General features: G+C 43.3%; 1 protein-coding gene across 4 annotated transcripts in view; it reads right to left on the reverse strand.

The window, feature by feature from the left end:
- Fam193b (family with sequence similarity 193 member B) overlaps positions 1-4779 on the reverse strand; it is a 33933-nt gene extending 29154 nt beyond the window's left edge. For 3 of the 4 annotated variants that reach the window (XM_036189101.1, XM_036189099.1, XM_036189100.1), the window contains exon 1: positions 4458-4779. In XM_036189101.1, the coding sequence (XP_036044994.1) occupies positions 4458-4667 (210 nt within the window). In that variant the 5' untranslated portion in view covers positions 4668-4779. The remainder of the gene's footprint in view (positions 1-4457) is intronic. The other variant, XM_036189098.1, reaches the window with a different exon arrangement.
- Between the last annotated feature and the right edge of the window lie 10739 nt (positions 4780-15518).

A 15518-nucleotide genomic window follows, 5' to 3' on the forward strand; every position in this document is an offset into this window, starting at 1 on the left:
GTTGGGGATGACTTCAACATAAGGAGCATACCAAATGGTTGTAGCATTAGAAAAGTTGAGAACCACCGCTGTAGCCACTTCCTTCCTTCGCCTTACTTTCTGGAGATATTCCACCATGAAGATGAGGCTCTGAAGACCGTCTCTGTCTCAACTTTCCCTGGGTTACCATGTTTTGGTCATCCAAGCAGCAAGCACCTACAATTATAGCTACAACTGTGCTAAGTGCTTGACAGGTAGGAACTGTTGGTCCCTAGTATTAACTCAGTAAGCCTGGATTTACTGTCAGTTTATAAAGCAGTGAACAGACCAAGAGGCCCAAACACTTCCAAAGGCCACTTAAAAGGATGCAGGATTTGAACCTTTATTCAAAGGCAGCCAACACCGTGCTTCTTCTGGCACTACTGCAGTTACTATACATATATGCCGTACAGTACAAGCTCCTTGAAGACGGGAGCCAGGTTTCATTCACTTCTGATTCTGCAACTAGTCCAGAGCCTGGCACTGTGGGGTCACTTAGTGTTGGCAGAATAAATGAATGCTAGGCAAGAAGACTACTGGGTATGACAGTATGTGTGCCATAGCTGGCCTAAAAAGTACCAGTGAGTCTGGCATTGTAAGGTATGCAAAAGTCACATATTGAGCAATAAAGATCATGCATAACACATACCCTAATGTGACTTAATTAAAAGGTCCTTGCTCTAAAAACTCTAGTGAAGATGTTATGACTTTAATCATCCATTATTATCAGATATTAAACTAATAACTCTGAGACAGTTTAAGGAAATTAATTTTTTTTTAAACTGGGTGGGCAAGTCTTTATCTTCAAAGGTCACTGGCAGTTTTGCACTGAGAGTCTTTTCTGGCTTACAAAGAACTATGTGGCAGGGTTGCCCCTTCAAATCATTTCCTCCCACTGGCCATGAAAGTGGTGAAGGCCTGAATCAGCAGGGTTGTCTCTGAGGATAGGAACCACCTTGGCCTTCTGTGTACCTCAAACAAAGGCTCTGGTTACAGAGTCATTTTGAAGCTTTTTGAGTAAGTTAAACATAACGAATAAAGATACTGACTGATCACCCTGGCCAGTTCCTCAAGAGAACAGATTTGCTCTGAGCAGTGGAAGAACCAGGTCTCTGGAGGCCCTTTACACTAACCTGGACTGTCCCAGGGGTGCTGTAGAGAGACAAGAGGGAAAGGAAAGGATGAGCTCATTGCCACCTACCCCAGCTTCCTTAGCGAGCCTCCTGGGTGCTAAGTGCACACACAGGTTACAGCTGAATGGTGTGAGACTGAAATCAGTGGGTAGAGTGGTGGTAAGGCTGGCTGTGGCCACTCCACACTGCTCCTGCCACCCAGGAGAGACTCCGCATACTAGACTCTTCACATTCTCCTATTGATGGGGCTCAAACAGGGAGCGAAGCCAGCTCTGAGACACAGAGCAGGAGGAAAAGTGGGGAGTTCAACCCACGTCAATAAATGAGTTCTCACAGCCTCCTTTGCACTGCTTTTAGGTTTTCTGAGTTGACCTGCCTCTACCTTACTACCATCCTTTGCTAATAAGGCAGCACCTGTTTTAAGCTTTTATCTTGAAGTAAAAGAGGGTTGGAGAGTTTGGGTGAAAGGCCAGATTTAGGGGCTAGAACAACTTTTGGGATCCTCAATAAACTTAAGGGCTTGCATCTAAAAGTGTAGGCTATGGAAATGAATAAAGAGGCATGGAAAGAACCAAGAGGCTGGAGCACAGGCTGCCTAAGGGAAGCACATTGCTTAGAGACCATAGATGACTACTTGGAGACGTGGATTCAGCATCACCAAGACTTTAGGGTTTTAAGAAGAACAAATGCAAGTATGAAAAATCTTTTCCCTACTGCTATTGAAGGAGGAGATGTTGCCTAGGCTGGCCTGCAGCCTGCTGTGTAGCTCAAACTGGCTTTGATGCAAAGCCATCCTACCTCAATCTCCCAAGTGCTAGAATCACAGACACAAATCACCACACCATGCCACACATTTGCTTCAGAATATCATCTTACATTGAGATTAAAAACAAAAATAAAACAGTGTCTGAGTCTGGGACCTTAGAGTAAGTCTATGGACTGGAAGTGGTCTCATTTGTCACCATGGACTTGGTTCAACAGGCGACATTAACATTGAATTTCACCTTCCTTATCCACTCTACACACAGACAGAACTGAGTGAGTGGAGTTAGGAGCCAAGACCCTTAAGAAAGGCATGACAGTAAACAGAGAAGCAATGGCCAACCTCTACTCTGACACCAGGTACTTTTGACCAGGGCACAAAAGGCTGTTTCTTTAATCTCACCTCTACCTGTAGCAAAAAGTGGGGCAAAATCAGAGTTTGCTGGCGTTTCAGTTCCCTTGAGTGTGTAAATATTTAATTGCTGTGGGTCTCTGTTTCTCTATCTGAAAACGCAATAATTGTAGTTACACCTCTAGTTTGTATTTTACTAATATTTGTTAATCACTAGAAACAGGGATCTGACAAGGCTCTTGCATCCTAGAACCTATATAAAAAAGCAGACAAAGAACTGTATCAGTGGTTACGCATAGTATTAGTGCCAGATGCTGAGGAGAAATACATGAAAGGTGAAAAGGTTAGAAATAAGGCATTCAGTCGCCTGGCAGGAATAAAGGAATGAATTCTTAGGTCAAGCAATAGAGTAGGTAAGAATCTATAAAAACCTGGATCAGAAGAATTAATGAAAGCCATAATTTTGGAGAGAGTTGTATTTCAATAAAACTGGATGTTAAGACACCATCCCAACTTTGTGGCCTCTCTCTGTGGCGGGTAGCCTAAAGTACTGTATGTCTGATGGGAAACAAAGAGGACAATAGACAGACAGTTCCATGGCTCTCTCTTCTAGATAACAACACTCATAGTGGGGGGTGGTCAAAATAGGTTAGAAGGGGGGGTGACCTTTGGCTGAAAGCTAGACCCAGCAGGAGTAGAAGCCTCTTCTTAGTCTTATTTGAAACTTCTCACAGCCTAGACTACAAAGGAGGAGGATGGGGGACTTATAGCGTTCAAGAAGTTGTGACAATTTCATTAATTAAAAATCTTCTCACCGTGACTAGAAAAACAAAGGAGACCAGCATCAAAACTGGGTTACAATAAGCACAGGTTCTGAGCGACTCGTTCTCTTTCTCATTCACCTACTTAGTTCTATTCTGGAAAGGCAAAGCCTGGAATAGGTCTGGAAGATCACAAAAATGGCATCCTGAGTCTTGTGTTTACAGTTCAGTGCTTGGGGCAGACACATCAACAAGTTTCATCACAGAAGGAGTGGTGCCACCAGAGGGAAGCAAAGAGGGTTGTGGGTACAGAGGGGGCACTTGGTGTAACTGGGGAGGTCAGGGAAAGCTTTCCAGGAATGGTACCCCAAATGGCATCCCCACTCACATGCACAATTCCAGAGATTCTACTAGAAGGCTGTCAAGAGCCATGCCTTCAGGCTGCACCAGCCTCCCAGAGTCCCCTGCTGCCCGATGCAGTCAGTGTCTGCAGAGCCAAACGCATCTTCCGCCACGCCTCATCCTCATCCGGGCGCTGCATCCGACCCTCCAAGACTCCTGCAGGGGCCTGCCTTCCTCGGCAGGCTCAGCCAAAAAACCAACTCAAAACTCTTTTGTCAGAGCAAGCTTAGGGCAAGCCACCCAGCCCCGGGTGCCACAACCCTCCCTGAGCAACTGTGGCCCACGCCACCCTCCACCTCTCCTGTTCTCTCTTGCTCAAAAGAAAGTGACCTTCCAGGTGGCAAGCTGGAAGCTTTCAAGAATCCTCCCGTATACTCCTACTCTCACAGGATTCACCAAACTAGGGGGATCGCGGGGGTCGGGGGCGGAGTGGGGGACGCCTCATGGGACAGGAGGTAGGGAGGAGAACAAGGGTTTCCTCCTCAGTGGAGTTGTTCCAACAGTCTTTGGGGCAGCCTGCCTGTTTGCTCCAACTGGTCTGCTGGGTGGGGAAGGGAGGGAGGTCCCAGAAAGCAGATGCAGAGGTACAGCTGTTGAGGGTAGTGGCTTCAGACAGTGCTGGGGGCCGGGGGGAGGGGCGCAGAGGCTGCAGCCTGGCTGGTTCCAGTGCCCAGAAATGATCTTTTAGGGGCCGGGGGAATCAGGTGGGTCCAAAGGGGAGTGGAGGGCAGGGACCAAGCTGTGGTCTCAGGACCTGAGCCAGTCGCAGAGACCCGAATGGCCAGAGCATTTAGCTCCGGAGTAGGGGCTGAGCGGATAGCTTTAGAAGGGTCGCAAGAGGGCTGGCTGAGCTCTGGCTTTGGAGAGGGGTCCAGCCTCCACTCCCGGCACGGGGCTGGAAAGCTGCTCCGGACTTGGGATCTGGCCCCAGCCGCACAGCATACCCATGCCCGCTCCCGCCCCGCTCCCGCTCCCGCTCCGGGGAGGTGAGAGCAGCCGAGCAGTCGGAGTCGTCTTGCTCGTTCCTACCTGAGGGCCTGGAGCCAGTTTGGGCTCGTCCTCCTCCCTGGGGCTGTCGCGATCCGGCTCCGCAGGCGCCTCCGGGGGCCCCGCACCCGCTCCCGCTTCCAGGCTTGGCGGCGGCTGCGGCTCGGGCGCCTGGGGCTTCTGCAGCCCCGCGGCCCGCGCCCGCTCCCGCCGGCCCGCGCCGCCGCTCGGCCTGCTCCGCCTCCGCGTCATGCTGCCTCTCGCGCCGCTCCCCTGCTCGCTGGCTCCCCTCGCGCCGCCGCCGCCGCCGCCGCCGCCGCCGCTGCCGCCGCCACCGCTCCCCTCACAGGACAACAGCCAATATGGCGGCACCCGGCACCCCTCCCCGCCCGCTGCCAACAGGTCAGAGGGCACGCTGAGTCCGCGCCGCCGCACTCGCCTCCGAAGCCTCCTGCGCCATTTTTAATAAGGCCACCACCCTGCGTTCCGCGGGAGACCAGCCCAGAGGCGAGGTCCCGTCCTCAAGCACACGTCCGAAAGGCGACGACCTGCCGGAGAAACACGTGTGACCCTGCAATAGCGGGTCTATTAGCCTAATTGTCCATTAAATGATGAGTGAATTAACTAATCTCTGCTGCGATACTTTCACACTCATCGCCTGGCTCCTCCCTACAGCACTTGGAGACAGGTACGAATTATTCCCATTTTGCAACGGAGAAATATGGAGGCTGCAAAATGACTACGTGTAAGGTTGCTAGATATCATCCCGGCACAGCCGATGGGCTTGTGGTCAGCCTGATGGGAAAGACACCAAAGGAACGTGCGTCTTCACTTGTAATGTGTCATCCACTGGGAGTCCCGCGTTCTGCAGGACCCAGACCCAGATCCTTCTTGAGTCTAGTGGGAAAGGTGGTCACTTAAACACACAATTACGACCAGTGGGACAAGGATGAAATGATTAGGGCACTTACTAAGGCAGTATTTTTTTAAGTGGTATCTACAGGAGAGGACTTTCAGGACACACAAAGGAGAATTTGAAAGATTTAACAGTTAAGCCTTTAATTGTTAAAATGTCATCTCCACCCATTTTTGTGAGGGAGAAAAATACAGACACATGGAACAAACATTTTTTTAAAGTTTCAAATGCTATCTGTCTTATGCTTTAGCCAGTGGAACTTTGAAACTTTCTGGTAGTTAGATATGGAATTTATTTATATTGGTATCATCCAGAACTGAATCTGGAACTTTAACTACCAACAAGTAAATAAAATTTTAAAAATTATTATATTTTATTTATCTTATTTTATTGTTTCGTGTGTGTGTGTGTGTGTGTGTGTGTGTGTGTGTGTGTGTGTGTGTGTTGTCTCTGCATCGTTGAGGGTATGTGGAAGTCAGAGGACAACTTTTGGGAATCAGTCCTTCCCTTCTACCATGTGGACCTTAGGCTTGATGGCGAGTGCCTTTATCCACTGCGCTGTCTCACCTGACCCAGTTCTGGTTATTGAAACAGTGTCTCATTTAGTAGCTGCCTTGGCCAGGAATTCACTTTGTAGACCAGACTGGCCTCCAACTTGCTTTGATTCTCTGGCTTCTGCTTCCCAGAAGCGTAGTTAGCATGTGTTTGGTAGGGTCTATGCTTGGCTGAGTGGTGTGTTTTGATCTTGCTAGGGGGAGGTCTTTTGCCCCGCCCTTTAGCATTGTTATAAAAAGCCCTTTTGAAGAGACAGGGGGGTGGGGTGGATTTTGATCCAGGTCCTCCCGAAGCTGTCCTGTGTTTCTGTCTGTCTCCTCTCCACTCTCTATCTAATATTTTCTTATTCCTCTCTGCTCCTCATAGGAACCCTGGAAAAGGTAGGAGCTGGCCTCCCACACAGGCCTCATAAACGAAAAACAAAGGAAAGAAAAAAGTCACTTCCCAATGGAAATAGAGGAAGAAAAAAGCTTCTTCCCGAAAGGAAGGAAGAAAGAAAAGAAAAAGAAAAAGAAATTGAGGCTAGCTGAAACTCAGAGCTTTCTCTCTGGCTACACTCTGCCTGGCAGCTCTTTCAGGGCCAGGCCTGCCAGCACACAGCAGCGGCATCTGAATTACAAAGAATGACAGCCAGGCCTCATTGCTGCACAACCAGCCCAGAGCTTAGAACTTCTGGTTGTTTGTTTGCTTGACTTTGGTTTAAGTAGTTGCTGTTTTTTCCTTGGAGTAGGAATAACTCAATATCAAAAGTCTCTTCGTAGGAAATGTTTTTATTTCCCCCTAATAGTGGGAATAACTCATTATCAATGGTTCCTTCATGGGAGAAAGAAAAAATTAAACAACCCCAACTTCTAATAAAAACAAATTGTGGTCAGGGCAAAAAGTACTAAGCCAACGCTGTTTGGATTTCATTCATTGTATGGAGGTGTTCACTTCTCTTGATTGTCTAAATAATGTTTAAATGAATGTTTAATTTTCATAGTCAATGAACTAAAAGAACAAAATTCATGATTTTAAACTATATTATTGGGTATGCTCTTGTCTGTTTATTATTACTGAAAATTTGGCTCTGCTCTTTAAGTTGCTTTCTGGAAATTGTTGGTTAAATTCTATAAAAATATAGCACCTGAAACAGTGGGTTGCTAGCTTATTAAATAAAGTGGCTACTAAGGCAAAAGCTCATAAAAATAATCTCTTACCAATAAAGAGCCTACAAAAATTCTTTTTCCATGAAATAAAATACAGGTAATTTTTTGATCCACACTGTTAAAAATTGGCAAGTTGCATTAGCATGTTACTTGGGATCTGTAAAAAGGATCCTCCTTTAAAATTTTTACAAACATACTCTACAAGTATTGCCTAAAGTTACCTCTTAAAATCCTATACAGATTGTTTTTAACACTTTTATAGATGGCTTATGTAAAAAAGACTATACAGATAAAAGCTGGTAATAGAATTGCTCAGTTGTCATTGCTTCCATATTTTAAAGGTAAAGCAGCTCCAATATGTAGGACAAAAGGTTTTGAAAGTATTGGAAAGAAAGTATTTTGACAAACTCTTACAATGATGGAAGGCCAAAGCTGAAATTGCAAGTAAATGGAAGTGAGATTTCAGGCCTACTTAGACACTAAAGCTGATGTATCTATAATTTCTCAAAAATCTTAAAATCCTAACTGGCCTTTACAAGAAATCTCCACTCAATTTTTAGGCATTTGAACATTATCTCAAGTAAAACAAAGTATAGAGTGAATGTATTAAATGTACATTAATTATGTACATTTAATGTAATTAAATGTATAGGGTCTGAAGTACAAATAGGGATATTAAAGCCTTATGTGCCTGATAAAGTTATCAATTTATAGGTGAGAGCTTTGTTACAATGGGAAGCTCAAATTAATATTCCTACAATTTCAGAAACAGCTTGTAAAATGATGTTAAAAATGAGATATGTTCCTGGAAAAGGTATTGGAAAAATTTATCGAAGAAAATCACAGGCTATACAGTCTTGTGTGATATATTGTTTGTGTTCTGACAAATAAAGCTTGCTTGGAGTTAGAGGGTGGAGCTAGCCACTAGTTAACCATAGAGGTCTGTTGGTCTGTACAGAGAGGAGACAGGAAGTGATAAGGAGGGGCGGAGAGAGGATCTCAGCCTTTTTGGTCAGAGAAGCATAGGAAGTGACTGTGGCTGCTCCCATGCTTCTCTGATCTTTCAGGTTTTTACCATAATATCTGACTCCTGGTTTTGTTTTGTTTTTTAATTTTTTTAAAGAATATTTTTTTTAAACTTTATTTTATGTGCATTGGTGTGAGGGGGTCAGATCTCCTGGAACTGGAATTACAGACAGCTGTGAGCTGCCATGTGGGTGCTGGGAATTGAACCTGGGTCCTCTGGAAGAGCAGCCAGTGAGTGCTCTTAACCGCTGGGCCATCTCTCCAGCCCCCTGACTCCTGTTTTTTATTGATAAGGTGAATTAGGTTTACTCTTCATTTGGCGTCCAAATTTTGGGGCATGAATTCATGATATAGCTGCTTGCCAGTGACTTTGTAGCCATCTGCACATGCCAGAGCTGCACTCAGGAACTGTACCCGGCAAAGTCACCACACCACTGGCAGGCTTTCCCTTTCTTTCCTCAAGCCCTTTGAGCAAGTCTGGGATTTTCCTGTTGAAGCCTCTCTACAGTAATCTCCACAAGCTCCAAACTCCACAGGTGCCTGGGCTTTAAACACCACCGGAGTTAGCTCCTCACCACCAGCCAGGTCTGCCTTCAGGCAGTTCCCACCACATGTGTTTCTTCCTTTCCCTGTGGGCTGTGGGCTTCCCCTGGGCCCCCTTCTCAGGCTGCTGCCACACTAGGTAGCTGCCTTGACACCCACTATTGGTGCAACTGCCACACACTCAACTTACAGCTACATGCTAGCAGCTGCAGCTGTCCTCAGAAAGGCTGTGCACTGCATGCATTCTCTGCTCAGATGTGCTATACAGAGGCAGCCAGCCTCACACTTCACCAGCAGCAGCAGCAGATTTGGTGAGACAATTAGGAATTCTTAAGAGGGGGAATTAGTTAAAAAAAAAAAGAGAGAGAGTTGTTTTTTTCCCATGTCAAAAAATGGGAAACACTATTATGATGGAAGGAGTTAGGTCTCTGTATGATTATACAATGGATGGCTTAAGAATGGAACAATTAAATGAGGGGATAATTAATTTAGTTGGGACTTACATACTGTCAATTATAAATATCGGTTTGATGATTCTTGTTATATCCCTAAAAGACTTGACTGATATGAGTGCCAAGATATAGTAATCTTAGAAAAGGTTACTACTGATAGCATGCAAGCCCTACAACGAATTACTAAAGAAAATAATGCAATTTGACTGATCAGTTACAAGCCTTAGAAAAACTTATTTAAACAGATAATAGAGATATTCAGACACAGAGAGAACTATAAGAGAACCAACCTCACCATTACATTATAAAATTAGAGAGGAAATGCCTAAGGTTATCAGACAACCACCCTTAATTTATCCAGTCATCTTACAGAAACAACTGCCAAATGGCAGGTATGCCCAAGGCTGTGTAAGAGCTGGCTGGATTCCTGTAGAAATGTTAGATTTGAGGAGATTTAAGGAAGCCATAGTCTCATATAGTCTGCATTCACCTTTTGTGAAGCAGATGTTAAATTCATGGTCAACTAGTAACAGAATTGTCCCAAAAGACTAGAGAGAATTGGTTACAGAAATATTGGAACCTGGTCCTCAATTACAGTGGAGGACCTGGTGGAAAGAAGAGGCTAGGACCATTGAACAATAAAGAAGGGCTTGAGGTATTGAAATCTTCCAAGACCAACTTCATGGAGAGGACAATTATGCTGATGTACAGAGACAGTCTCTATGTGATAACCACACCATCTATGGCATGCAGCAGCTCTGAATGCTTGGGACAGAATTGGAGGTGTCAGAAAGAGAACTGAGTCATTTACTAAAGTTATACAGGCCTGGCACAACCATATCTGAATGGAATGGCAAAAGTCATAAAGCCAGCACAGCTGCTTGACAAAGATCCAGCAAAGCTGAGCCACATGATGGCTGCCATGCCACCTTTGGTTTTCATCTCCACCTGTTGCATATTTGGAGCCCTTTTAATATTTGTACAATTTGAGGATATTGGATTGGTGAAAAATTTCTAATGAATCATTTATGACTTCTCCCAGGAATGCTACTTTTAAGCTTCCCCAGGACAGTCCTGAACATACTGTTCTCCCTGCTGTAAGGGAGATATCCTTATCTACCTGAAGGTCTTCTTTATAAAAAAGCGAGAGGTCTCTTAATGAGACTATCAGAAATTCTTGAAACATCTGTTCCTGTACTTACACAGGAACAAGATATTCAAAACAAAGTAAACTCAAAAAGTTCAACAAGATTTGGTGGGCTAGAGGATTTGGCCACAGTTCAGATTATAAACCTCTTCCCACTGTACACTCAAACAATTACGTGACATATAACTCTGCCCTACATAGAGACATATTGATAAGCAAAGTATGGAGTGGAAAGGTAATAAAAAAATGAGGTGTCAGGACCTCCCTGTCTTAGAAAAGTTAGCTCATGCACAGCCACTATAATGTCATATGACCAAGGAACAACAGAATGCCAGCATTAAACATATAGACAAGTTCTATAAAGATATAAATGTGGGGGCTGGAGAGATGGCTCAGAGGTTAAGAGCACCGACTTCTCTTCCAGAGATCCTGAGTTCAATTCCCAGCAACCACATGGTGGCTCACAACCATCTGTAATGAGATCTGGTGCCCTCTTCTGTATATATAATAAATAAATAAATCTTTTTTAAAAAGATATAAATGTGAACATTGATTGTATTATGCCAGAATTTTAATAATAACTGCAGCAGCTTTGGCCTGAGGATTTCTCCTGAACACACTGACCACTAAGAGTTAATAATACAGGGTTAAGGATTTACCTCAGTGGTAGGGTGCTTGCCTAGCAAGTGCGAGGCCCTGAGTTCGGTCCTCACCTCTGGGAAACAAACAAAAAAAAGAGTTAATAATACACTGCTTGGGACATGGCAAAATGCCCAGGGTGGCTTGAAGATTTTGTTTTGGTCTAGTGTTCTTGAAGCAACCAAAGCTATTAGCTTGAGAACAGTCTATCATATGCCTCTAGATTATTAAAAATTGGACTGCGGGGTTAATGATTAAGAATGATAACTCTGTTATCATTGATAATGTTGATAATGATGTCAAAATTTGAGGGAAATGATTAGAAATGATAAATCTGTTCTGTCATAGTTTATTAAAACATGAACAAGAGGGGGTGAAACAGTTGTCCTAAACCAAAAATGATATGATCTATGTTTTGGAACATAATGGATGTATCCCTGCTTACTAAATTCTGTATAAATAAAGAAGCACTCTGGCTGCTAATCAGTCAGGCTGCAAGATTCTCCTGACCACATGGCCTGGCTCACTTCCTTGCCTCACTGACTCCTTACATCCTCTGCTGGGACCTGTCCCACTGGGGATGTCTTCTTATGCTTCCTCTCTGTCCATCTCTCCTAAAATGAATCTAAGAAGTATCTATCCTGTGTCTGATTCCTCTGCTGTCATCCTCCTATCTTCAGACCCTGCACTCATCCAGACTGGACTCTGGCACAGGCCAAAAAGAAACCTTCACTTATTTTTTTACAAAGATTGACTTCAGCTGTAAATAGAAGATACCAAATTCAGAAGCTAGACAAATAATAGTTGAATCTTTGGCTTTTGAAGACGCTAATGCACAATACAAAAGGGTAATTAGACCTTTAAAGGCAAGATCGGCACCCATAGAGGAATGGATCCAAGATACAATCAATATTGAGTCTCATGACCATGATGATGCTTGAATAGGAGATACAATCAATATTGAGTCTCATGACCATGATGATGCTTGAATAGGAGAGGTAATTTCCAAAGGCTTGAAGAAAAAATTCAAAATGACAGGTGTTTTAATTGTGGTTACCTAAAAAGGGATTGTAGGCAGTGCATTCCTAGAAATAATGTTTCTTCTAATCCAAAGAGAAGGCCCTTACCTTCTGGAGTATTGAGAATGTACAGCAAAGGCCGACATTGGACCAATGAATGCAGATCAACGAGGAACAGACAAGGTAACCCTTTGCCATTGGTAAACACCTTGGGGGAGCCTCTCACAGGTCTCCATGTCAAATTTGGTTCAGTCATTCCCTGTCACCAAGGGGGAAACTCCTCCTCAGAGCAATTAAAGGACTTAATGCCTGCTGGGAAAACCATACTGCTCTGGTTGACAGAACAGCTTTAGAAGATAAAACAAAAATTTCAGGAGAAACCATAGAACAAATATTTTGGCAAATTTTTATACATGATCAAAGACCAAAGCTAAAAATATGAATAAATAACATTATAATTGAAGGTCTTATAGACATAGGAACAGATATAACACTAATTGCACCAGAATCTTGGCATTCAAATTGGTCTCTTCAGGAGGTAAATGTTCATCTTTTATGGATTGGAACTTTATCTCAGGTAAAACAAACCATGAGATAGTTCAAATGCATAGGGCCAGAAGGACAGAGAAGAAAATTAAAGCAATATGTGTCTAACATAGCAGTGAATTTATGGAGATGTGATGTATTGCAGCAATGGAATACACAGATTAACATTCCTCCAATCTCAGAAAGAAAAAAAAACGGACTAATGTATGTTTCTGGGAAAAATATTAAAAGGCATTGTTGATGTTTTTGTTTTTGTTTTCTCTTTTGGGGGGCCTATCACCCAGTTCTTAAGTGAATCACACACATAGGCTTATTTTTAATTATAAATGCCCATCCTTAACTTACCTTGTTTCTTGCCAGCTCTTCTTCACTTACATTATCCCATCTATCTTTGGCCTCAGGGCTTTTACCTTTCTCTATTTCTGTATATCTTTTCTTTCTTTCTTCTTTTTTTTTTCTTTGAGACAGAGTTACAACATGTAGTTTTGATGCCTGTCCTAGAGCTCTTTCTGTAGACCAGGCTGTGCTCGAACTCACAGAAATCATCCTGGCTCTGCTTCCCAAGTGCTGGGATTAAAGGCATGTGCCACTGCTGCTGGCTTTTTCTTTCCTTCTTACTTCATGTCTGGCTTTATAGCTGGGTGGCTGGGTGGCTGGCCCCTGAAGTCATCCTCCTTCCTCTCTTGTTCCTTGATCTTTCCTCCCAGATTTCTCCTTCTATTTATTCTCTCTGCCTGCCACCCCTACCTATCCTTTCTCCTGCCTTGCTATTGGCCATTCAGCTCTTTATTAGAACATCAGGTATTTTACACAGGAAAAGTAACACAGCTTCACAGAGTTAAACAAATGCAACACATTTTTCCATCCTGTTGTTTTTTGTTTTTGTTTTTATTTTTGTTTTTTTGTCGTTGTTTTTTTGAGACATGGTTTCTCTGTGTAGTTTTGCACCTTTCCTGGATCTTACTCTGTCGCCCAGGCTGGTCTCAAACTCACAGAGATCCGCCTGGCTCTGCCTCCTGAGTGCTGGGATTACAGGCGTGCACCACCACCACCCGGCACATTTTTCCATCATTAAATATTGGTGAAATTATTAAGGCCACTCCACGTAGTTAAAAGGGAGGTTTATTTTGTGGGCTAACTTACAAATGAAGGGGTAGGTTGCAGGGTCTGGCAAAGGTATAGCGCAGTCCGGCAGTGTTCTCTGGAGAACTCTCCTTGGTCTACCTCCAGCATCTAGTGTCCCAGGAACCAAGAGAGTGACCTCCTCTTGATCCTCGGTCTTCCGCTCCCTCCTCTGCCCTGCCTTGTGGGCGTGATCATTACCAAAGCCTCAATGGGGGTTGGAACTTCCAGGCCAATGCTGGGATGGCTATCCACTACAATTAAACAAATGTTCCACAGCATTAAAAAATGTAACACATTTAAAAATAATATTCTACGTTTTCTCCTTTTTGTCTAAATAAAAAGAAAAGATTTAACTTTAACATAGTAAACTATAAACAACAAAAAGTTATCAAGTAAAATTGATATTTACAATATTCAGGCCATTTATGTTTAGCACATTCAGAGAAAATAATCTTATCTGAGTGAATTAAAAGTTTTACATTGGGTTGGAGAGATGGCTCAGAGGTTAAGAGCCCTGGCTATTCATCCAGAGGATATGAGTTCAATTCCCAGCAACCACATGGTGGCTCACAACCATCAGTAATGAGATCTGGTGCCATCTTTTGGCCTGTAGGCATACATGCAGGCAGAACACTGTATATACAATAAATAAATCTTAAAAAAAAAAAAAAAAGTTTTACACCTAGGGCTGGGCACTGGTGGCACATGCCTTTAATCCCAGCACTCCAGAGGCAGAGGCAGGCAGATCTTTGTGAGTTCAGAGCGAGATCCAAGAAAGATGCAAAGCTGCACAGAGAAACCCTGTCTTGAAAAAACAAAAAAATAAAAACAAAAAACAAACAAACAAAAAAAACAAAAACAAAAAGTTTTACACCTAATTTACTTTCTATCATGACTAAGGAAAACTGCAATTATAACTCCATCAAAGGCCTCCCAGAAGGACATAATGTTACCTAACAACAGAGACATCTCCTGACTGGACAGTCACCCAGAGTTCCTCTGAAAGGTTGGAGCATCCATCTTCAGCCTACAGGTCTAAAATATCTGGCAGACTTCTCAGTGAAGCAGTAAATTTGAAGGACTGTCCTGCCTTGTATTAGCAAAGTTTATCAGTCACTTTCCTTTATGTCCCACAGAGTATCTGGCAGACTCTTCTTTGAAGCAGGAATTTTTTTTTAGAGGGTGGAGAGTTGAGACAGGGTTTCTCTGTGTAGCTTTGCAGCCTTTCCTGGAACTCATTTTGTAGCCCAGGCTGGTCTTGAACTCACAGAGATCTGCCTGCCTCTGCTTCCCAAGTGCTGGGATTCAAGGCGTGTGCCACCACTGCCTGGCTGAAGCAGGAATTTGAAGGACTGTCCTGCCTTGTTTGGCAAAGTTCAACAGTCGTTTTTTTCCTGTGTGTCCTGCATGTCTAGTCTGCACAGCACATTGTCAGCAGTCAGTGGCAAGAGCAGTTTCTTTGCCCAGTGGCTAACCTTGCCACAATGAAAGCAAACTCCATAAGGAACTTCTTCAATGTCCACCATTCTTTTATGAAGTAAAATTGTGCTGCCAGGAGCAGATGTGTCTCATTGTCATGAAAAATCTTTATATTAACAAAACATATTAAATGCCATATTCTATAGGTCTTTGAAGTGTTTGAAGACCATTTGTCTATCTAAAATATATCCTTATATGATCTAAAAACATGCCTAACATATCTACAAATTTGGTTGTTGTAGATAACTACTAACCTATGTTTCTTGAATATCCTTAATAGTTTATAATAATAGCTTTCAAAAACTAGAACTTTACCTCATATTTTAAATGAACTGTTTAAGGTATTGTCTAACAATACCTTAAACAAGAGTAGAATCATATATACAATATGTTGTAACAAAAATAATCTTAAATTTGTATCAATAGGCCAGGCGGTGGTGGCATACACCTTTAATCCCAGCACTTGGGAGGCAGAGGCAGGTGAATCTCTGTGAGTTTGAGGCCAGCC

The sequence above is a fragment of the Onychomys torridus genome, chromosome 5 (genome assembly GCF_903995425.1).
Source record: "Onychomys torridus chromosome 5, mOncTor1.1, whole genome shotgun sequence".
Lineage (NCBI taxonomy): Eukaryota > Metazoa > Chordata > Mammalia > Rodentia > Cricetidae > Onychomys > Onychomys torridus.